The sequence below is a fragment of the Excalfactoria chinensis genome, chromosome 2 (genome assembly GCF_039878825.1).
Source record: "Excalfactoria chinensis isolate bCotChi1 chromosome 2, bCotChi1.hap2, whole genome shotgun sequence".
Lineage (NCBI taxonomy): Eukaryota > Metazoa > Chordata > Aves > Galliformes > Phasianidae > Excalfactoria > Excalfactoria chinensis.
In genome coordinates this window covers 114,776,577-114,799,989 of record NC_092826.1, presented here as the reverse complement: position 1 = coordinate 114,799,989, position 23,413 = coordinate 114,776,577, and the positions used below count along the sequence as shown (strand labels likewise).

General features: G+C 39.8%; 1 protein-coding gene across 2 annotated transcripts; it reads left to right on the top strand.

Annotated features, from left to right (window-relative positions):
- The first annotated feature begins 291 nt into the window (after positions 1-291).
- TCAIM (T cell activation inhibitor, mitochondrial) lies at positions 292-22,475 on the top strand. Of its 2 annotated transcripts, none has more exons than XM_072330221.1 (11): positions 292-403; positions 2,026-2,097; positions 8,541-8,676; positions 9,602-9,755; positions 10,922-11,168; positions 12,364-12,486; positions 14,420-14,517; positions 16,812-16,903; positions 18,911-19,143; positions 19,679-19,810; positions 21,184-22,475. In XM_072330221.1, exons 2-11 carry the CDS (start codon positions 2,069-2,071, stop codon positions 21,407-21,409), a joined length of 1,470 nt encoding a protein of 489 aa, XP_072186322.1. In that variant the 5' UTR covers positions 292-403; positions 2,026-2,068; the 3' UTR covers positions 21,410-22,475. The 2 variants fall into 2 exon arrangements, with proteins under 2 accessions (XP_072186322.1, XP_072186323.1); XM_072330222.1 differs by having other exon boundaries at positions 9,602-9,746; positions 21,184-22,470.
- Positions 22,476-23,413: the final 938 nt, after the last annotated feature.

Here is a 23,413-nt window from a genome sequence, read left to right as displayed (position 1 = left end):
AAAACAACGTGTTGTGGTTTTTTTAGCGTGTTTTCTTAAAGCTGAGGCCGAGCTTTGCGCACGTAAAGGCGTGAAGGCCGTTAGCTGCTGTCAGCTGGGTATGATCACTGACCGCGGCCCTTCCCGCCTCACTGTGGGGCCGGGCAGGTGTTGGGCCGCACAGCGACGCCAGGCGGGAAACGGCTGCGCCTGCGCGGGCGCCCCCTGAGCGCGACGGAACGGAGCGGAGCGGCGGATTGAGAGCGCATGCGGGCGCCGGCCCCGCCCGCAGCGGGAATCCCCTCGCCCACCGCCGCGCCCCGCCCCCGTCCGCCGCTTCCGGGGCCGCGGGCAGCGCCGGGCGATGGGGGCCGAGCGCCGGCGGGCGGCGGGTGGAGGGCGGCGGAGCTGTACGGCCGCGGCGGTGAGCGGGGCTGCTGCATGGGGACTCGGCATCCTCTGCGTGGGAGGGGGCTGCTCGGCGGGGCTCGGTGTTGTCGGGGCTGTCCGTCGCGTCTCGGTGCCGTCCTTGCGCTCGAGCAGCGCGCTGCCGCCGGGGGGACATCCCTGACGTGCTCGGCTGCGTTCGGAGCGCGGGGTGCCTTCGGCCGAGCTGTGAGAGCCCTGAAAAACAGCAGCGGTTGGGTTACTGTAGCTTGTTTTCCTCTGAGCGCGTGAGCGCCGCTGGAACCTGTTTGCCGAATGCGGTCATCTCTTTCGCTTGTGTACGGTCTTCACGCTGCCGCGAGGATCCAGCACGGGTAAACGCCGCAATTAACGGCCGTGGGTGCGGTGTCGAAGTGGTAGCGCACGGCGTAGGGTTGGTAAAGGCGATGTGAGAACGACCGCTGCGTAATTAGCGACTTGTTTTCTGGCAGCTGGCGTGTATGTGAGGTGGGCATAAAAGCACGAAACTTTAAGATCCGTAACAGTTCTTGAGCCTCTCGTAGAGCATTTCAAGCAAGCAACAATGATGCCTTTGTTTGGTTATATAAAGTGCCAGCACCCATTAGTGAGGCTCTTGGTATTTTTCTGTCCTCTGTCCAGATCCTCGTAGCTAAAAGCACAGGGACAGAAAAGCGTTTTATTTCCAGAGAGCTTGTTAATGTGCTTAGCGTAGTTTATGGCTTAGTGCTGTTGTTTGGGATGCTAGAAATGAAAGGGTTGGTGTCGGGCCCACCTGGCTGGAAATCAGGAGACGGGATTTATAAACAGAGGAGCTTTTAGCTCAGCATGTGTTTGCCTCCTGCTTGAAGTATGTGGCAATATAGTCCTGATTATGTATGTTTGTGTCGGTAAGATGCGCTCATAAGAGCTGAGTTGTTTCACACAGTAGTTACGGTAACCATCCTGTTATATAGCAAGTAGGAATGGCATTTCCCAGGTAACAGCATGCTCCCAAGTGCTTCAACACAGCATACATACTGGGTGCACTCTACTTTGAAAAGCATGAAGAAAAGTATTCTCAGAAGCCATTGAAAACTTGGGAAGAAAACATTGCCAATAGGGGTCGTAATTCCTAATGATTGTTAGATGCGTGGTTGCAGTCTGATGTGTGAGTGGTTTGTCTTCTGCTTCAAAATGCTCAGTTATGGATGTGTAGTCCAGAAATCATTGTTTTCAATCTTCTCAAAACGCTTCCAGGTGCTATTCTGCAAGACTTTCCCTTTGGTCCCATAAAATACTTGGCACGTACATTTTAAAACACGCCCATTTGTAAAGTTTTGAACTTAGAGGACTGAAAAATGACATGGAATTTCAGTAGCTCAGGTGTGCTAATGCTTGAAACGCATTGTTTTTTCTTAAGAACAGAAGTAGGAAGCACGTGCAGTACAGAATTGGTAAGGATTTTATTTTCTCTCCCTGGAGCATCTTTAAATACTCACCCTTCAAATCAAAACATTGTAGGAGCTCTTAATGTTTGTAAGGCCCACTGTTTGCAGACAAAAGAGGAAACATCTTTATGTGTAGAACATGCACTGATAAGCGATGGGCAGAAATGCTGATGTCCACGACTAAATGGGGTTCATTTCTTTTCCCTTTAAGTGATTGGATGGATGAAAGCTTTCTGGAGCACTGAGTTGCTGAAATGTTTTGCTGTTTGAGAGTTGTGAGAAGGTAAGAAACGTTGCTGACCTAATTGGTATATGCTCAAGATTGCTTATGATTTGCATATATGCAAAATTGATGGGCTGTTTTGTTGTTGTTGCTGTTTACTTAGTGCTTATTTCATTGGCTTTTTCTTCTGTGCAGCTTTTGAGGTTATCAGCAGAGTGTGCACAGTTGAAAATCCCCAAAGTCTTTAAGCTTGTTCTCAAGTGAGTAGTCAAAAAGGCTCTCGACAAAGCGAGGGCTTTAGAATTGCCTGGTTATGAGAAAATGGTATTCTCAACCTGAGTGTGGTATCCAATGCATTACTGAGTTGTTAAGGCTCAGAGTTTAAAAGTGCCTGAATATATCTGTAGTAGTGAGCTTAGTTTAACAAAGTTTGTCAGTGCCAAAACTAACAAAAAGTCAAGCTTGAGAAAGATGTGAAGAAAAAGTGAAAAGAGAGCTGAAGGGAATGATTCAATCAATAAATTAGATCTACCCTAGAGCGTGATTGCACAATGTGTTCTGGTAGAGATTGTGTTTCATATCTTTCATGGTGTAGCGACGGCTGTCCTCAAAGTGGTTGTGACCTTGATTTTAACACAAAGCCTTTCTCTGCTCTTTAAATCAGAATGAAGCTATTGGAGTAATTCATTGTCGTTTCTGCAAGAAGCCATAAGCATCTCTCTTGCATTTTCTCTCTCTACATGCATTTTAACTAATTTATTTTGTCACTTTGCTTGAAGGATGCCTCAGAGTTCTGTCTTTCACCTTCAGGGAGTGAATTCATCCTTCTGTCACTCAGACTAATTTTGGCCTTTGAGCGTTTCTCTTTTAAGCAAGTTCAAAATAGACTTTTGGCTGGAATCCTGAGCCTTCCTACTAGCACGACAGTGTTGTTTAGATACAAAACAAGGAAAATGAAGTTGTCCATACTTGGCCATTTTTCTTGTACAGAATATCAGATGGAAGTGACAAATAGTTTCCAGGTACATTGGAACTTTTTGTCCTAAGTGCTGAAAGGAGTGTGCAGCATGGCTGGAGAATGGATACTTGATACAGCATGCAAGCAAGATGAAGAGAGAAACAAACCCCCTTCTTCCTCTCGGTAGCTGCACCTAGTAGGATGTGGGTTTTATACTCAGCTGTTAATCAAAAGTTGCCATCACATAGATAACTGATTGGATTAACTTGGGTTGTTGGTTTTTTTTTGCCTTTGCTGGAAAGAATTATTTTACAACTTTGTATCTACTTTCTGCAATAGAAAAATATGCGGAAAACTGCTATTTTTGGTTTTTTTTCCCTCAGTGAGGCAATTGGTTTTGTATTTCTGGATCCCAAATAGTAATGCGTATGAAGTGAACTTTTCATCCAGGGTGCTCTGCTTCCTTTCTTGCTAAGGCAAATAAAGCTTTTTCCTTTGTCACTGAGCAAGTGTGGCACCTTCTTGTTGTTAAGAGCTTTTGACTCCATAAAAGCATGATATTACCTTACTGCTTTACGACTTCAGTTCTTCCTGATGTTATGAATAAAAAGATCATGGCTACTTGTTGTTGTTTCATCTGGCAGACAGCTCAGCACCAGGCAGCCTATGACTTGCTCCCTTCCAGTGGGGTGGGGGAAAAGAAAGGTAAAACTGGTGGGTTGAGATGCAGACAGTTCAATAGGACAGAAAAGGAGGATAAAAAATTAATACAAGAAATAAATAATGCAGAATGAAATTGCTAATCCCTCTGCTGACCGATGCCAGCCCCCAGTTAGTGACAGTCCCATGGCATACTCACCCCGGTTTTGTTGTTCAGCATGACACCATATGGTGTGGAATATCCCTGTGGCCAGTTTGGGTCAGCTGTCCTGCTTTTGTCCCCTCCCAGCTCCTTGTGCACATCCAGACTCCTCGTTGGCAGGGCAGTACAAGAAACTGAAATGTCTTTGACTGCTCAGCAGCAACTAAAACATCAGTGTATTGTTGACATTATTCTCATCCTAAATCCAAAACACAGAACCGTGCCAGCAACTAGAAAGAAAATTAATGCTATTCAAGCTGATACCAGGACAATATCCGCCCACCATTCCATATAATTTACATCATGTCTTTTGATGTGTATGTGCAGATATCATCCCCGTAGGCTGTGGGCCATCCCTCTAAAATGTTCACGGAGTTCATTTAGTCTATAACTTTGGGCTCTACCTGCCATGACAGTTCTTCAGGGCAAGAGAGAAGGTGTGGGAAAAAATCATTCCTCTGCTCAAGAGGAAGGTTATAGTGGGTACACACCATATACTACCCTGGGATTTTACCTGCATGACCATGGAGAGGATATGCAGAAATGGGATGGAAAAATCTACTTTGACCTTAGAGACAGGGATGTGTCGATTGTGAGGACAAGCAAGCTCAGAAGGGGGTTCTTCCAAGAAAATGACTGCTCCAGTTTCCAATGGGCAGTTCCTCAGGCAAATTAGATGTGCTGGTCTTAGTTTTTATGTTAATGAAGAGGCTTTTAATTCAGATTAGAGTGTAGAGTGTAAGGCCCTAGTGGTCAACAGCACGCAGTGCTGTACCCAAGAGTTGTGCCGCTGAGGAGCATAGAAGTAACCAGCAGATGGATTGGGCTGCTAGGTTTGAAATGGCTTGGGTAGCTCTCAGTTGGCAACAGAAAGGTGAATTATTTTTAGCTCAGTGGGCCCATGGGCACCTCAGGTGATCAAGGAGGAGATGCAACGTATAGATGGGCTTGAGATCAAGGGGTAAACTCAATTATGGATGCTATTGCACAGGATTTCCATGAATATGAAATGTGTACTTCAGTAAAGGAATCTGAATGATAATGCTTCCCTGGTATGAAGGACAATGGCTGAAATATAAACCTAGGAAGGCCTAGTGGGTTGATTATTTCACACTCTTACAAACCTGCCATGACAAGTGCCATGTACTTAAAATTGTTGAAGCATCCACTGGTTGGCTGGAAGCACATCCCATGCCCCATGCTACTGCCCAAAACACTATCCTGGGTCTTGAAAAGAAAGTCTTGCGGCAGTGTGGCATCCTAGAATGAATTATGTCAGGCAGCAGGGCTCGTTTCTGAAGTGACCTCATAGACACCAGGGTCAAAGAGTATGGCATTGAGTGGATATGTCACTTCCTCTATCATATACCAACCTCTGACAAGATAAAGTGATACAGTGATCTGTTTAAAACTGGGTGCTGGGACATTCAAACATTGGACACGTGTTTAGCAAAAGCCACCTTGTTAGTCAACACTTGGGATCTGACAGTTGAGCTGGCTCTACCCAGTCAAAGCTCTTATGTACTGTAGAAGGAGATAAAGTCTCTGTAGCATGCAGGAAAAATGTGCTGGGTTATTCTTGCCTCGAGCAAAGACTAACCCATCCATAGGATTACTTTTGCTTGAGGACCAGGATACACTTAGTGAGTGATGCACCAGTTGTCCCCATCCTTCCATGTACCTTAGGGGGATTTGATGTTGGATGAGAATTTGAATTCTATGAAGTTAATTACTATAGAATGGTTCATGTTATCACTGTTGTGGTTGCTCAGTGCTTTGTAAGAATCACCCAGAGTAACAAAGGAGGAGCTCTGATGGAACCGGAGCTCCCTTCAGCATGCAGCAATCCAACACCATGCATCCTCCCTACTGACCCGAAGGACTGTAAAACTGGGGCCAGTTGACTTGGATGGGGTCACTGCTCAGAAACTGGCTTAGTATCAGCCATTGGATAGTGAACAAATGCGTTGTTGCATTTGTTGCGGTGTTGCACTACCTGTTCTGTATATTCTTGATGGCTTTTTTGTTTGTTTGTTTTTTTGTTTGGTTGGTTGGTTTTTCTTTCTGTTCCTATTAAGCTGTCTTTATATCAGCCCACAGGTCTTACCTTCTTTTAATTCAATCCCCCATCCCCCCCTTGGTGGGGATTGAGTGAAAGGCTTTGTGGTGCTGAGCTGCCTGGTGTGTTACAACACAGCTCGTAGTAAAGAGTGTAATTATTAATAGTTTCCAGGAGATGGTTCCCAAAGTACAGAGATGACGGCAATACAGAATACAAATACCAAACTAATCTCACAATTGGCAATTTTAACATAGGCCAATGTTATACAGTAACAGTATGAGATAGTGAACAGAGCAAGGGGGAGCACAGGCAGCTAGTAGGGTGTTCCATAATGCAACTGTGAGAACAAGCACAACAACACTGAGAATAAAAGGATCAGCATTGTACGATTATTAAACTAATATAATGCTTATTAGCATTTTGTTTCAACAGGCTCTTGTCAGATCTGTTGTTACCTCAACCTTCAAGCTCCACAATGGGCACCAAAAGTGGTTTAACCCAGCAGTGAGCTCAGCGCCATGCAGCTGTTTACTCTCTCCCCACACAGTGAGAAAAAAGGGAAAACTTGTGGGTTGAGATGAAGACAGTTAACAGGACAGAAAAAGAAGAGAAAATAATAACAATAGAAAAATATACAAAACAAGTGATGCAGTTGCTCACCACCCACTGACCAATGCCCAGCAAGTCTCTGAGCAGTAGTTTCCCCAGTTTTATAGTTCAGCACAACACAATATGCTGTGCAATAACCCCTTAGCAAGTTTGGGTCAGATGTCCCGTTTCTGTCCCCTTCCAGCTGTCTGTGCACACCCCTTCCCAGCCCCTTTTTTATAAAGGGCAGCACGAGGAGCTGAAATAGCCTATACACAGAACTGTACCAGCTACTAGGAAGGAAATTAATTCAGTCCTAGCTGGTAACAGGGCACTATTCTTGGGAGTCTTTCTCAGATGCTACCAGCAAAGAGGCAGAAATTTTTGCCTGTATTAAATGATGTAATTCTATCTTCCATTTAATTTACACTCCCAAAAATTGTCTTTAGTCAAAACAGTCGGAAATTTCATCAGTCTTCTTACATTACAAGTTTTCCTTCCCACTTTTTCTACAAAAACTTTTCCTTTTTGCAGCGGGCTGACTTTTAAGACCTGCTAGTTAAATATTTGCCTTCCTCTTAGAGGCAGAAACCATTAGCTTTAACTGCTTTCACATTTCTAATTGAAGAGCTGGAAAGGTTGACTGAAGAAAGGTAAAGTAAGGGTCATAGCATCTGCTTGACAACTCAACTGTTGTCGTTTCACATTTCTCTGTAGGAGAGAGACTGCTTGTTGTCTGAGCAGAGATTTGGGGCTTTGGGGGCTATCTTTTAAATTAACAAGAGCAATCAGAAAATAGTCTCACATGTTTCTGTGTCCAGGATTATTATTTGGTGTAGGATGCTGAGTTAATAGGTCTTTGTACAAATGGTCTTGCTTACTATTATACTGTTTTATATGAATAGGAAGCAGCTTTGTCTCTTCCTTGTCTTCTCTTTTCTTACTGGGGCTTGTAGTCCTCCTAATGGATGGTACTGTGAGGAGTGAAACTTTACTGTGTTGCTTAACAGAGCAGAATTCCTACCCTTTTGAGTTGCAAACTAAATGAATGTTAATCACACAGGGAATGATTGGCCAGTTGAATTTGTTAAGTCAGGTAAGGGAGAAGCATTACTAAAGATTTACACTTGGCCTATTCTTGCATTTTTATATATACTATAGTTAACATGCTGCTTGGATATCAGCTTTGAGTCATGGTAGGAAATAGTGGTGGTCTTCAGTTTGGGACTTTTTCCTTCAGTTTTGGTCTTCTATTACACAAATATGCTCTTTGCAGGACTGTTGTTTAATTTATGAATGAGCAAATATATTCAATCTTAAGTATTTTCTCTGCTTCTAGTACTTAACTTTTCTTTCTGTTCTTGAAACAGTCATTTTTATGTACCACTGAAATTCCTATTTTGTCTTTGCTTTCTTTCCATGAAGATGAAAGAACAAAAAAGTACTGTCATCTTTTACTAGATGCTGTTAAAAGGGTATTTTTGGGAATTGAGATTGAATTTGTTTCAGAATTGTCATGACCATATGGTCCTCAAATGCAGAACTTTTTTGATTATTTATGGGTAAAACTTAATACTCTGCCTTTAATACTCTGGTACTGCTTGGAACAAAAATGGGAGGGCTGTGGTTTTAACCTGGAGATTCAAAAGTATATAAGGGTTGGTTTTTTATCAGCAGCTTCAGGAATGTCTACAAGAAGTACCACTACAGCCAGTCTTTATCATTCTAACTATATGACTGGGATATTTAGCATTTGAGCCTGCTTTAGAGGAAAATATTATTGTGCTTAAATGTCTTTAATCAGCCATTAGCATCCACTGTGTCTGGAACCTATTAGGTTTGCTCCATATTAATGCAGCATGGTGCGTCCCAAGGGTAAAAAAAATCCAGCCCTCAGCCTTCTAATAACACTTCTAAATGATTATATTTGCAACTGAGTATGTTTACGCCATTCTGTTACATTCTAATGTAATTTATATCAGCTTGTCGTGTGGTTGGTTGCATCATACATAAACATTTTATTACTTTGTTAGGTTATGTCTGGAGAAGATATTGCTACAGTGCATTATTCAGTCAAGAACTTTGTCAGGAGCTGATGCCATCCATGCTCTCAAACCTTTCTACTTTGCTGTGCATCCAGATTTCTTTGGCCAGCATCCCAAAGAGAGGGTAATAATCGTGCAGTGGGCTTTCTTTGTAAATGTGACATATGTCAAAGATGGGAGTGATCTGTTTTCTGCGCTGTCAGAGTAGAGAAAGCACTGGGGCCAAATGTAGTTGTTACAAAAGAGCAAAAGCACGCACTGTTTTTTTAAGGTTTCTATTCTTGTTAAAAAATATTTTTTTTATTATTTTTTTTAATTTATGGGTTATATTTTCTGTTTAGTTGTGATGAAAATATGAAATTAGAATCACAGAATCACATGGTTGGAAAGGACCTACAGGACCATCTAACCCAACCAGCCTCCCATCACCATTGCTACCATAAGCCACTAAACCATCTCTGGTAGTTCCTCATCTAGACACCACTTGAACACTGCCAGGGATGGCAACTCCACCACCTCCCTGGGCAGCCATTCCAGCACCTGACCACTCTCTGAGATAAGAAGCTTTTCCTTATGTCCAGTCTAAATCACCTCTGGAACAACTTGCAGCCATTTCCTCAGGTCCTGTTTGTTGCCTGGGAGAAGAGGCCAAACCCCTCCTCATCACAGCCACCTTTCAGGAAGTTGTAGAGTGCAGTGAGGTCTCCTCTGAGCCTCCTTTCCAGACTAAATTCTCCCAGCCTAATTTATAATACTTAATGCTTGAAAGGCTGCACGTTATATTTGAAATCAGTTGATTTTATTTTTTTTTTAGGCTCCAGATCCTTAAAAAATGAAGTTTGTGCAGTAATGTACAAGTATGTACATCATGCAGTGAATTCACGCAAGATAATTATTCCTTTATGCTGGAAAATATGAACTGTATGACTGTTCAGTTAGAGCAGCTGGCAGATGGTAAAAACAAATTCTACATGTGAGACTGAGAATGTTTAGATGAGAACTGGTCGCATTTGTAATTATTTTCATAATTTATTTATTTTTTTTAACAGGCAGTAAATGAAAACTCTCTGAAGAGGTTAAATGGCTACTTGGAGAATCTGCAGAAACCAGGGTTTCACTCCTTTAAGCCAACTCAGCTTACCTTTTATGTAAGAGAAAGAGAACCAAACTCTTCTAATGTTCAAGAATCCTTCGGTACCTCAGGTGCTTTTATATTGTGCAGAATGTATCTTCCTGTATTAAAATTCTTTAAGAAAGATCGTTCCTTAATTGTGTGCAGTCACAATGACTTTTCAACTCGATAAAATCATGTCAAACCATGAAAATGGGCATTAGATGAGACCAGCTAAGACTGTATCAAGTAATTAAGCAATCTGAGCTTTAAAAAGCATTGAAAGGATGAGAATTTGAGGTTGAGATCAAGTGACAGCATGATGAAGTGAAAAACATAGCTGTCAATTATAGTTACAGTGCTTTTAGTACCACTACTTGTGTTTAACTGGAGCTACAGCAGGTTGCTTGTTTTTATTAAAGGCAATGTGTAGTACTCAGTATCGGGGTGTTTATAGGATCAGCAGGTATTTATTCTGAAATCAGAAGCTCTGTGTTAATAACTAAAGTTTGAATTTGCCATGTGGACTCTTAGCTATGCGAATACAGACAATATTGCCACATTTCCAACACAGGTTTTGATTAATTTTGTTTTCCCTATTTGTCTCTGGTGGATCAGTATGCCTTTTCTAACAGAGGAGTTTCATGTTCTGTATCCTGCTGGTCAGGAAACATGAGCTAATTGTGAGAGATTCTTTTAAAATGCAACAAAATAACACTATATTCAGGAAAATAGTAGCAGTATGTTCAGTCTATTTAAAATGACAATTGAAAAGTTTAAAAGCTTCTGCTTCTTACTCCTGGATTGGCTTGCTATCTAATGGAGTAATTAGTCCAAACACTTAACTACCAGATCTTAGTTTTATCCAGTGTGCAAGTGTAATGTTCTGTTCTGAAGTTTTTCTTTGTAGTCTGTGAAGATCTGTTACACTGCTGCATTTCCACAGTAAATTCTATGCAAATTGACTATGAGTTCCAATAGGAGTTGTGTTTTGGACTGACACTGCTAAGGCAAAAGTACTTTCTCCTGGGTTTTACTGCATCTATGGCTAGGTTTCCAATTTATCCAATCATTCAGTTGTTTAAAAATGTTTATGGTTCAGTTGCTTTCAATTTTGCAGTGAATATTGAAAAAACAGAGCAATAGTAATTTCTACCTACGTGCACCTTTGCTTTAGTTCTTGTATGATAGAAATGTGAAAGCACTTAAAGCAATGTCAATTAAATACTGCTAATTTTGTGAAACTTGTATTTTGTAGGGTTTCGAGCGGTCAGTTTTACTCTACACACACGAGATCTCCTGAGCACAGTATTAGATATTCTCAACTCCTGCAGTTTATCTACGGAGCATATTCAGAGTTTGAGTGTGAACTCTCAGCCCCATAAGGAAGCAAAAAGCACACTGAACAGACCTATCAAATGGGATAAGACTTACTATTCGTTTACTGGATTCAAGGATCCTGAGGAAGAACTAGACCAAGCCCAAAGAGTGGAAACAACTTTAACGTATGTAAGGCTTTTATTTGATTATGGTTTGGTTCTTTTTTTGTTAAGATAATAATACATAAAAGGAGGTAATACATGAAAATTAAGGTTGGAATGTTTCAAGTTGCCAGATGTTATAGCACTGAGCTTCTAATGTATTGTTTGGGGTACCAGCCATAAATTAATGAAAATATAAATACTGAACTTGCATTAAATGCGTCATGATTTAGAAGTTTGTTGTTTATAAACTGCTTGCATGTGCTGCTTTTGAGGACAAGAATGCTGTCTCAAAAACCCTCTTTGTATCAATGAGACTTAGTTCAATTTGAAATAAATTTAGCATTGAGATAGTAGCATCTTCAGAGCAAAAAATAGCCATTATTTTTCATAGCATTTCCCAAGGAAATCTGCTGTGCTTGTGCTACTGTAAAGCAGTTAATCAAGATTTACCAAGTAAACAATGTTTTTTAGTTATTTTTACACATTTACAAGAGACGACGCAAACAGTTACGTATTAACAGTCTTGTTTCAGTACCTAGCCATCTGGCACTGGGCCTCCTTTTTCCTCTTTTTTTTTCCCCCATTAGAATACTGTATAAGGCTAAATTAAAGAGTAACTTTCCCCTACGAACAGAATGGTTTGTTTATTCAGAGCCTTAAAAGTGCACCGCAAGTCACATTTTGGTGATTGTGGTTACTGGAAAAAGACCAGTGAAACTTTGACCCGTGTAACCTGTGTTCATCCCGGCTCTGTAGGAGTTGTGTAACTTGGCCCTTTAGTACCACCTCCTCTATTTGACAGTCTATGAAGATCATTTTGGAGTTCATCTGTTTATTTAAGATATATGATTGGGAATTTCATTCATTAAAGCACTGAGTTCTGGAGCTGCTCCCCTAAATAAATAGCACTAATCTGCTGCCTGCCACCTTTCACAACTCTCAAAATCTAATTGTTCTAACACTGTCAAAGTCTTTCTGTTCACTTTGATTGCCCAGTCCCCAAAACAAGAACCGTGAGATTTTCTTAATATTTTAAGGGGAAGTGACTTAGCTGCATCAGCTTCTGTCCTCTACTTTAAAGAGACTTCTTTCTTCGTTTAACTTGAATTCTTACCGCTAACATTTTATATTGGTTAGATATATTGGTTAGATATACTATTTGCATGAAAGAAAATACAGCATTCTACTTTTCTTTCTTTTCTTTTTTTTTTTTTAGATCCTGGTTGGATGATAATGAAGCGAATGCAGTTATCAAGCTGAAGAAGAGTTTGCCGCTTAGAGAAGAACTAGAACGTTTAAAGTTTGAACTCTCTCATCAGCTCCAGCTCTCAGATATCAGGTAATAATAGATTACATCCATTGTGTCTGCATGAAGGCAGTCAAAGCAATTAAGTGTGTAATGTCATGCCATGAGCTTTAAAGGCTAATTTCATCAGAACAGCTGTATCTCATATACAACAATATTGTATATGAGATGCATTGGGTAAGATTGGTCCAGAAGATTTCTAGTGGGACAACAGTTTCCTGATGCAGTCTACTCAAAAATACCTAGCATTTGTAACTCAATATATAGACTCACTGTTATTTTTTGGTTTGGTTTTTTTTTTTTGAGGGGCTGTTAACTTTTCATCATTTAGAAGTGGATTTAAGTACCAGGAACCTGACAAATAAGTATGTCAATAGAAGGTTGCTTCTTGTGATCTTCCAGTCTGATGCTGATGTTTACAGGTCTAAAAAATGAAGAATGAGGTTGTTAGGTTTATTCCATGAGTATGCTTAGGATGGCTGAAGAGAAGATAGAATCTGTAAGCCACCTCTTTATATCCCTCTCTGGTGCTACTGAAAGTCAAAATGGTATTGCTAGGCAACAATAGGTAGTTATTAGAATGATAGATTGAATTGCATTTTATGTGCTATGGTGTAGTGGCAATTGCCCCATCCCAAAGAGTGTTTTTTTTTTTCCAGTCATGGATTTCTCTAAATGAAATGTAGTGGTCTGATCAAAGCCAGCAACTAAGTACATGAGGCTGCCCCTCACTCATAAACCACCAGTGTGACTGGAGGAAGAGAATAGGAAGAGCAAAAGTGAGATCTTGCAGATCGGTGTAAAAGTTTAACAAGTGGAATGAAGCAAAGCCGTGTGTGCAAGCAAACCAAAATAAGGAATTAATTCATTGAGACCTCGATGTTCATAATGGCTCCTTGAGAAGACAAATGCCATAACTACTAATGTCTATGTCTTCTCCTCCTTTTCCTGAGCTTTTATTACTGAGCACAGCATCACATGGTCTTGGAACATGTTTGGTCAGTTGGGATCAGCTGGCATTATCCTCTCTATAAGTCCTGCCTGTCCTCAGCATACTTGCTGATGGGAACATAGCAGGAGAAAGAGTGAGAACCTCAGTGCTGTGTCAGCAGTATGCAGTAACAGCCAAAACATCAGTGTGCTATCAACAGTTTAAAAACAACAAACGCACACAGGACTGCTATGAAGAAAATTAAGTCAATTCCAGCCAAACCTAGTATGATATAGGAATACCAGTTTCCCATTTTTCAACAGTCGGAGCTTTGGCAGAAGATAAAGAACATATTTATATGTACATACATATGTACTGGGACAACTGTGATCTAAGCTCTTTCTGAAATGTAATGAACAGCTTTGCTATCTCTGTGATGGAAGAGATGTCGAAATTACATTTATTAAAGTCCCAGTGTAAAACTTGGCTACTGTATGGTTTAACAAAGGTATTATTATAGACACAAAGTTTACCACTAGAATTATTGTTTTTTGAGCTTGGACAAAAAAAAAACCAACTTCCTTATACACAGTATTTGCTCCTCTAGACAAACGTTACACAATGTGCAAACAGCACCTACATGCCGCATGACTGAACCAAATACTGGGTTGTATGTTGCTATTTACTTACTAACCCCCTTCTTATTGAGCAAGAGATTCAATTTTCAAGTTCCGTTATGTCCACCAGCTTTTATATTTGTTTCTCTTGGAGAGGTTTACTCTGCTCTTTTATCCCATATTATTATTGGTGCTTACTTCAAGAGAGATTGTTCAATTGCATTTAGGCTTTTCTCTCTTCAAATAGCGTATGACATGGACAGCTTTTCAGTAGGTCTTTGCTTTTATTAGTGTTAAAGAGTGTTACTTTTTTGAGCTATAAGCCTCTCATCTGTATCTCAATTCATCTGTTGCTTTTTGGTTTCTTTAGTTTTTATAATGTTGAGAATGGAATGCTCTCAATTGTATTTTTCTTTAGGTGGCAGAGGAGCTGGGGTATTGCTCATCGCTGTAGCCAGCTGCACAGTCTAGGTCGCTTAGTACAACAGAGACCTGAAGTATTAAAGAATGTCAAAGGTGTGTTTCCATTACTTGTTTCGTATATCCTAGCATAGTATTGATTCAGAGGTTAACTTGAGTCTTTTGTGTCAAGGGAACTCGGTTTGGTTTTCACGAGTGCTTTTGATACCTGCAGGGAAACTTGTCAGGCATACTGAAAAGCAGGTCAGAGTTTACATTGTAAGCTACTGGCTGTTTTTTTGAAGTGACTGTTCCTCCCATGATATTCACTACACTCACCTTTCATTTTGCTTCTGAGTAAGTGCAGGCCGAGTGAGGTGAAGTCACTGGTCTAAGCAGTAAAAACAAAAAATCCAGCCCATGTCTTTGAAAGGATGCAGTGCTTAACAGCATTTTGTTACTCCTGGTAGATGCAAGACAAGAATGTTAGTAAATCTCTGAAGAGTCAGTATAAGGAGGACTTACTAGAACCCCTTTAAAGTCATATTATCTCTACTTCTAAACCTGACTTACAACTGTTTGACCTGTGGCATTAGCTCTTTGCTGTAATTGTAACATCTTCAGATACTCAGTTTTGAGTGGCTTTCATTGGGGGATTCACTTAATCCTTTGTGAATAGGAGTGAAGTAAGACAATAAATAAATAATAGATTTAAACTGTATCAGATTTCAAATTAGCTTTTTCACCTACACGTGCTAAGGATGTAAAGAACTGGAGACGTCCTGGGAGCCTGTTGTAGTCTCTATTTTTAAAATCTTTAGTAATATACTTAATATATTTAATACTTAGTGACTGCTTACGAGGGTGGATAGTGATAGGACATGAGGGAATGGTTTCAAAGTAAGACAGGGGAGATTTAGGTTAGGTATTATGAGGAAGTTTTTCACACAGAGGGTGGTGACGCACTGGAACAGGTTGCCCACGGAGGCTGTGGATGCCCCATCCCTGGAGACATTCAAGGCCAGGCTGGATGTGGCTCTGGGCAGCCTGGTCTGGTGGTTGGTGACCCTGCACATAGCAGGGGGGTTGAAACTACATGATCATTGTGGTCCTTTTCAACCCAGGCCATTCTGCGATTCTCGTAGATACTTGTCAGTAACTACACAGGTACAGTTGATCTCACCTTGGGTAAGAGGATGGACTAGATGTCCTGTAGTCAGTGTTGCACTTTCATAAGGATTTTGGATACACAATTGCTGAGAGCAGGCTCAAAAGTCAGTATACTTAAGTAGAGAAGTGGGTTCAAGAGAAGCTTTGTTTCTCACACAGATACTTTTTTAACATAATTGTCTGCCTTTATCATCTAAACACTTAAAGAATAATTACTGGTTTCAAAAGTGGAAGCCATTATATTAAACTTTTTGTCTATTTTTTCTATCCTTGAAATTCCTAATTAATTATTTCTGCCAAAGCAAAGTCTCAGTCTTGTAGTTCTTGGAGAGATGACATCAAAAGTGGATTTATAACCCTTTTCTACAGTTGTCCATTATGATTTTTTTGTGAAGGATACACTTGCTCTTTTGGTCTCAAGAGTCCTGCCTTGATTGGCATGCAGCATTTTATTTAGAGATTTTGGACAGCTACAGGCATTTAATGTTCATGCTGCGTAGCTTACAGATTGTCATCTGTTTGCTTTATGGTAACAAAGTGTTTTGATTTATGTTTCGTTTTTTGCACTCTGATTTTGGTGCTTGGTTACATTCCAAATCTTCTTATTAAACCTTGTTTTGTAGATGAATATCTTATACAGAAGGCTTATTTTGGAAGCTTATTTTGATAAGTAGTTGCATGTGCTATTAACCTGAAGAGTTCTTAAGAATTTTATATATATATATATACATACACTCTGAGTCTTTTATGTTGTTTCTATTCTATCTTAAAAACAAGCAAAAAATGAATAGGAAGACATTTCTGATGGCTTGCATGCTACAGAGAGCTTTGTGGAAGTACTGTTGAATGGTTATGCTAATGGTTCTTCAACCTTTACTTTATTTCTATATGCCTTAAGTATATAGCACATATTTCCTTGGGTATATGTTATTTGTACAGATTATTTGAAGGGGCTGTTTGCTAATATTTTCTGTATTTCCAGTTAACTGAATGTCTACTGGATCTATTTGTTTAAACAGGGAGAAAGCAAAAGCTAGTTAAGGCTTGTATGGAAATGTATTGAACTAGGGTTTTCAGGGATCACTTTTTTGGATTTTGAGAATAAAGAAAGCAACTGCTCATGTTGTTTGTGCTAAGAAAATGTGCTACTGGTGACAAATTAGTAGCATGCCTAAATCTTACGTAATTGTGTGAATGGGGGCAATAATGAAATGTAGTAAGGAGCTTCCTTTGATCTTTAGGACGCACAGTGGTTTTCACAGACCGCTCAGGTATGAGCGCAGCAGGCCACGTGATGCTGGGGACCATGGATGTTCACCATCACTGGACCAAAGTAAGGTTTCAGAGCAAGTGCTGTTGTTTGTTGTTATGACATCCTTTTTTAAACTATAGCCAAAATATTGTCACTGATTACTGATGAGTAATTTAAAGGAGAAAACATGGCTGCTATGTTTAGCATAACCTTGTACATCACGTTCTGAATTTAATCTTATCTTGCTAACAGCAATCTTTGTCAGATCTTTCCTGCTGCTTCTACTAACAAACCAGTCTCATCTCTGATTAGATATAAATGACTCTAATAAGTTACGCATTGTTCCAGTCTATAAGTAATAAGTGCAATAAGCACTGGTAGAATATCTCTTCCTCTATAGTGTTCATTCCCATGAAGAATTTAGGAATTCTGTTCTGATGGTTGATGTAAATGGAACTTAAATGGAGTTGCGAAGGGGTTTATTCAGTCGGTGTCTGCTTACCAACTCTGTATCTTCACTTGGTTCTTTTAGGCAGATGACAGAGGTGTTACAAAAATTTATCTTCAGTGAATAGGCAAATTCTGCTCTTTGTGTCAAGTTCAGAGTCAGCAAATTTCTGGCATCCTATATAATAAAGCATAATAAAGTATGAGGATGCCTGTCACTTCAAGGAATTTTTCCTGAATCTTGATAATTAAAATGCTAGCAATAGCTCTTTCAAAAAATATTTCCATGTAAAGGAGATAATTAGAGGAATTTCATAGTTGGAAATTTCACCCAGCTAGAATTTAAGAATATTTTATTTCTGCATTCCAATCAATTATCATGTGAAAACTGAGCGCTCAACCCAAAGTTTTCTCTGGTGGCGATTCGGATTTTTGCCTGTATGTTTCACTGAAGGAAAAGATAAGCCATGTTTTGTTAATATGGAACGATTTATGAACTTAATAAAGTGAGAAACTAGAATTGAATGCAGAGCTTTCTACTCTGAGATTTGCATTGATAGTAATTGGAATACAAGTATTTTTCTAATACTGGGGGAAAAAAGCCAATCAATTCCTTAATGAGATAAACGTTTCCTCTTTCTAACTGGCCAAAAGCTGCTTGGATTCTACTGCTCTCTCGTATTTATAAAGAGGTTATTCTGAAATCACTTGATTGTCCCAGCAGGAGTATTTTCTTTTTTTTTTAATGAAAAGCTGTGTTCTGCTAAGAGCTGAGTAGGTGGAATGTGGTGACTACGACAGACTTTTTTCTTACAGCATTCTCTCTGTCACCAACCTTCTATGTCATGGCTCACAAGTCTGATCACATCTTAATCTTTTCTGGCAGAAGTTTGTAAATTAGATGTCTGGCTCTTTCCTTCCCTCCTTCCCCCAGAAGGAGGTGGTGGAGTCGCCATTCTTAGCAGTGTTCAAGAGGTGTTTGGATGAGGAGCTATGAGAGATGGTTTAGTGGCTTGTGGTATCAGTGGTGATGGGAGGACGGTTGGACTAGATGGCCTTGTAGGTCCTTTCCAACCTTGTGATTCTATGATTCTCCTTCAGACTCCAGATAAATATTATTAGCTAAAGTCCATGGAAAAAAACTAGTCCCAGTGTTGCAGGCTCTCTGCTGTTTGGGGAATTGATATATTAATTAGGCTGGCAAAGACACTCTTGATGGCAGTGTATGATAGATACACATTTTATGTAGGCTTTAGATTATAATTTGCTTTAGATTTGGGAATGTTAATTCTGTATACATAAAGGGCATTCACTGATCTTGTCATATGGTATTGGTGCATTTATAGTGTAAATACTGAAAATACTTACGGACTTTTTCCATTATATCTCACCCCAAAATGTATAATACAATATTTCTTTCTTTATTATATATATATTCCTTGATTGCTGTTTCCCGTGTTTTTTATGGGTGGTGGGGGTGTGTTTTTTTTTGTTGTGGGTTTTTTTTGTTTGTTTGTTTGTTTGTTTTGTTTTGTTTTTTTTGCACCGTTCAGTGTCTCTTGCTCACATTTTCATTTCTTGCAATTCACTTGTATATGCTTGATAATATAAAAGCTCGTGCGTGTGTGTGTGTCCCCACAGGTTTTTGAGAGGTTGCCAAATTATTATAAACTTCAGGAAAGGCTGCTGTTCTTGGAAGATCGGATAAGCCAACTTCTGGGAGGCATACAAGTAATATATGTAGAAGAGCTGCAACCCCTCTTGACTCTCGAAGAGTACTATGACACTCTGGACTCTTTCTATAACAAACTACTTGACAGTCGACTGCCTTTTCATCCACAGAGTCTGAGAGGCTTGCAAATGATTCTAGAAAGGTGAGTATTTGCAGGAAAGATTTATTTCGTCTGGAGCTTTTACTTTTTTTTGTTGTTGTTCCACTGATTATTGCTTTCACTAAGAAGAAAATAATAATAATTTTGGATTTTCAATGTATCTATCTTATTTTTAAGGGTTTTTGTGCCTTTACATGGGTTAGGGAAAGAGTCAGGCTGATGGAAATTATGCGTATTTTGTTCAAGTTGGAGTCAAGGTTGGAGGTTTTATCTTACATTGTTGTATTGGGTTAAATCAAAGGTTTTGTGCTGTCAGAGCAACATTTATTTATATATGATGATGCCAACTATATGTACTTCTTAATATTGTTGACTCTGTTGCTTATGAAATGCTATTGAAATACTTATGTATGATGTTTATGTATTCTTATGAGCCAAACTTGATTATTATTTTTTTTTACCTACTATTCTGATTATCTACTGATAATCTTATGTTCAGAATCCATTTAAGTAATTCATGGAAGTAGTTACGTGGAAAAAAAGCCTTGCTTTTCATTTCCATCACGTTTCATTGCAGTGATAGATACACACCAAGCTTACATGAATTTGGACACTTCACCATCCCAACAGTCTGTGATCCAGCAACCCTTCGATGGTTTATTATTGCCAAAGCGCAGGAAGCAAGAGAGAATCTGAAAAGAAGGGAAGAGTAAGTGTTTATATCTCAGTACATTTTTGTTCATGAAAATCTTTGCACAACGTGTTTCTTACTTGGAACAGTGCTGAAACATTGAGGATAGCTTACAACAATAGACCTGCAGCCTGATGATTTCTTTTGGCACTCTTGTTCTATAGGTAATACAAAACAGTTATTCTGTGTTTATCACCATTTCTTTTTTGTGCGTGTGTGGATATGTGATATTTCTCTGTTGTTATCATCTTACTGAATCCGAAAATTCCTTTTCCATTCAATCCTTTCTTTGATCAGAATTCATTCTGTACTTCTGTTTCTTCTTAGCCTCCCATGGTGGTTGAAGAGAATCTGAGAGAAAGTATTTTGAGATGCCCTGGGTATATTTTGAATGTTTTACGTGCAGTAAATGCCATAGTGTAGCTGGAATTCTGTATGGCTTGATGTGCTGGAGAGTTTGGATGTTACTCTTCTACAAAATTGTGTTACCTACATGAATAATGTCAGTTGTCTAGTAATGCAGGATTTAATATGAATCCACTTCTTCACTTTTGCGTAGTGTCTGTTTTATATTGTGCTTTATTGAGGTCTAAACATCTTTGTGGAAGCAAGTAAAAATAAGCCTGCATTTCTCACTGAGTGTAGCTAACTTGATATCCTTAAGGGAGCCTGGGGCTTTACAGAGGGGGAAAGCTTAGCTCACAGGTGTCAGCGAATGTGCAGTGCTTTGCAAATGTAAGCAGCTCCTGCACTCACATCAGATGAAGAGTGGTGTTGAGACCCTTCAGTAGACATTTAACACAAGTACAATAGTCTCAGTAGCTGTGACCATGCTTAGTTTGGGGCTTCTCTCACAGTAGTACTTCTTGGATGAGATGAGAGGTAGCACCACCTCTGGAATCTGAAGCCTGACTGAATAGGTACAGAGTCATCTCACCTCCGATGATGCTGACACTATCAGACCTAGTTGAATCCAAGCTGACCCAACAGCAGGACTACCCTCCAATCCCTCTGTGTTTCCAGGTCTAGTCCAGCCCAGAGCCAGGCAGGAGGTGTGAGGGCCTGTAAACTCGGTGTGTAGCAGCGTGCTGTTCTGATCACCAGCTGACTCCTAAAGTTACAGAGTAGTTACTAATATGATTTTACTCTTGAAGCCTGTACTTTCATGGTTATCTGAGTATTTCTATATATATGGAGCCTCACAGGGCTTTTCTTTGGTATTTTTCTGACCACCAGATTAGTAAAAAACAATGATTCTGTGAGCTTTGATGTGTGTGGGCGCGCTGCTGTGCATAGTCATGGAAGCACGTGTAGTCTAGCTTACTTTGTTCTTAAGTTCAATATTTGTAGGAGTTCTAATGTTGCCCCTGTGTGCTGTCTTTATTTGCTAGGATGATGATCACAGAAAAAGAGCTGATAGATAGTTCTGCTGAGAAGTTTTCTTTGGATCGGCTGTATAAGGAGCCCAGCGTCACCAGCGCGCAGATGATAGATTGTTGTAAGCGACTGCTGCAAGAATCATTACCGTACCTACAAGGCATGCACCTTTGCATTTCACATTTCTACTCCGTGCTGCAGGATGGAGACCTGTGTATACCTTGGAACTGGAAAAGCTGAGGACATATCTGATAATCAGATGAATTGTTTATTTTCTGTAAGAGGCTATAAATATGAGTGTTTTTAAGAGTAAATTATTTAAATCTGTATTTTGATATCCTCAAATTTTCTGCTAACTGCTGCTCCGAAGGGACTGGACAATTTGCACAATGCACAGTATTACCAGTTCTAGGTAAGAGATCTGTATGTTCTCTGTACTACTGTAAGAGTCCTGGTGTATGGTAGCAGTGTGGAACTGCATTTTTATAGTTACCAATGAAAAGATGTTACATTGCAAGTCTGCGGAAGTGTGCACGTGTATTTTTAATATACTTAAGTATTGCTAGATAGGCACCCTTAAACATGGAGTATAATACTCAAACAAGACACTACATATTGTCATAAAGGATTTTTTTTGGTGCAGAAACTGAATACGTAAGTTATCTGGTGGCAATATTAGCATTCCATATTGCTACCTCTTAATAAATTTAAATTAAAAAAAAAACCAAATCAGAGTACAACTGCTCTGCAGAAATAAACAGTACTTAAGTTTGGTCTCTGCAGTACAGTTTCATATTCTGTTCCTATATTGTTGCCTTAGAATTTCAACATAAGCCAGTTGTACTGTCTGCGTTTATTGTAAAGGAGGCGTCATTCTGTTGTTTTCCAGCATTTGCTTCATAAATACAGACCATCTTCTTCACGTATACTCCTAACAGATTGCAAATCCCATTCGCAGCTCTTACTGCCTGAGTAGTTTAATGGTTCATCTAAGGAAAAGTAGCACTGGTCTGAGTGGGATTGTCTGCAAGAGTAAGTACTTCTCAGTGAGAGCAAGGAGCTTGCAGTAAGGCTCCGTAGAGCAAATGTGTATCTTTACTGGTACTTTATTCTTTGACTAAAATGAAATACGAACTGTGAATTTGTCAACACTTTTTCATTGTAATACATGTTAAGATGTATTTTGTATGTGGGCTACTACTTTGAAAAACATCCTTTGAGAAGAACTAACAGCTTAATGGTTTTGGACTTTAATTCACCTTTAGCAACTGGCAACAGAAGAAATAAAAAGGATTTGTCTGATGTTGGCCTGTCTTGTATTTACGTCTGTACTGAGGGAAGGTAGTTATTGGGGTTCCCTGTTGTTGTTTTGTGGGGCTTTTTTCCCAATTGAAAGGTTCAGTTTTGAGTTACTTAGTGCCAGTCTTAAAAGAGGCCACTATGATGTCAAGCCTGTCTCTTTATAAAACACAGAGGCAGAAGCAGAGACGATCTTGTGCCTTTACTTCAGTCAAATTATCGGTAATTATTGCTGATAGATTCTAAAGGTAGGCTGATAGTTTCTTCTGACTAAGCAGTGTATTTCTGTTGTGTGTTATTCCCCCTCGTTCCACCCAGCATTGATAATCATGTCCTTGTCCCAGTTGTACTAAGCAAATGAGCACTCCCATCAATTGTAGCCTAGCAATACTCCCTGTAATAGCTCTTTGAAAGTAGGCTGCCTTTAGGAATAAAAGCAGTTTTCTTTTTCTTGCTTGAACTTGAATACCTCTTTGCAAGCATTCAGGCAAAAGAAGCAGCTGTCCAGTTTGACTGTAGAAGAGAGAAAATGTTTGATGAGTAAAGGCAAGTAGACTTGACCAAGAATCTGATGTGACTGTGACAGCAATCACAGTAAGAGATTGAGTGAGGACTGACGTTAATGTCACAGGAAAGCAGGAGCTAGACCTGGGGACCTTCTCTTTGAATCTTAAAGAAGACAAGTAAAACTGTCAGGAATGTAAGCTGTAAAGAGCCATTATGCAATGGAGTGTGGGATCTTTCAGCAAGTAAGGAGGACCCCGACCTGGCTAGGACAGGCAAGAGTGAATGGAATGGAGCTGAAATGTAATGGAGTAATGGAAATTATCACTGCTAGACACTTCCAGTTTGGAGCAGATCTGAGGAGTCTCACCATTCTTCTAGAGGAGAAGTACATAAAATCTTCCAGCAAAATATGTCAACCCACAGAAGAGAAGGTTATCA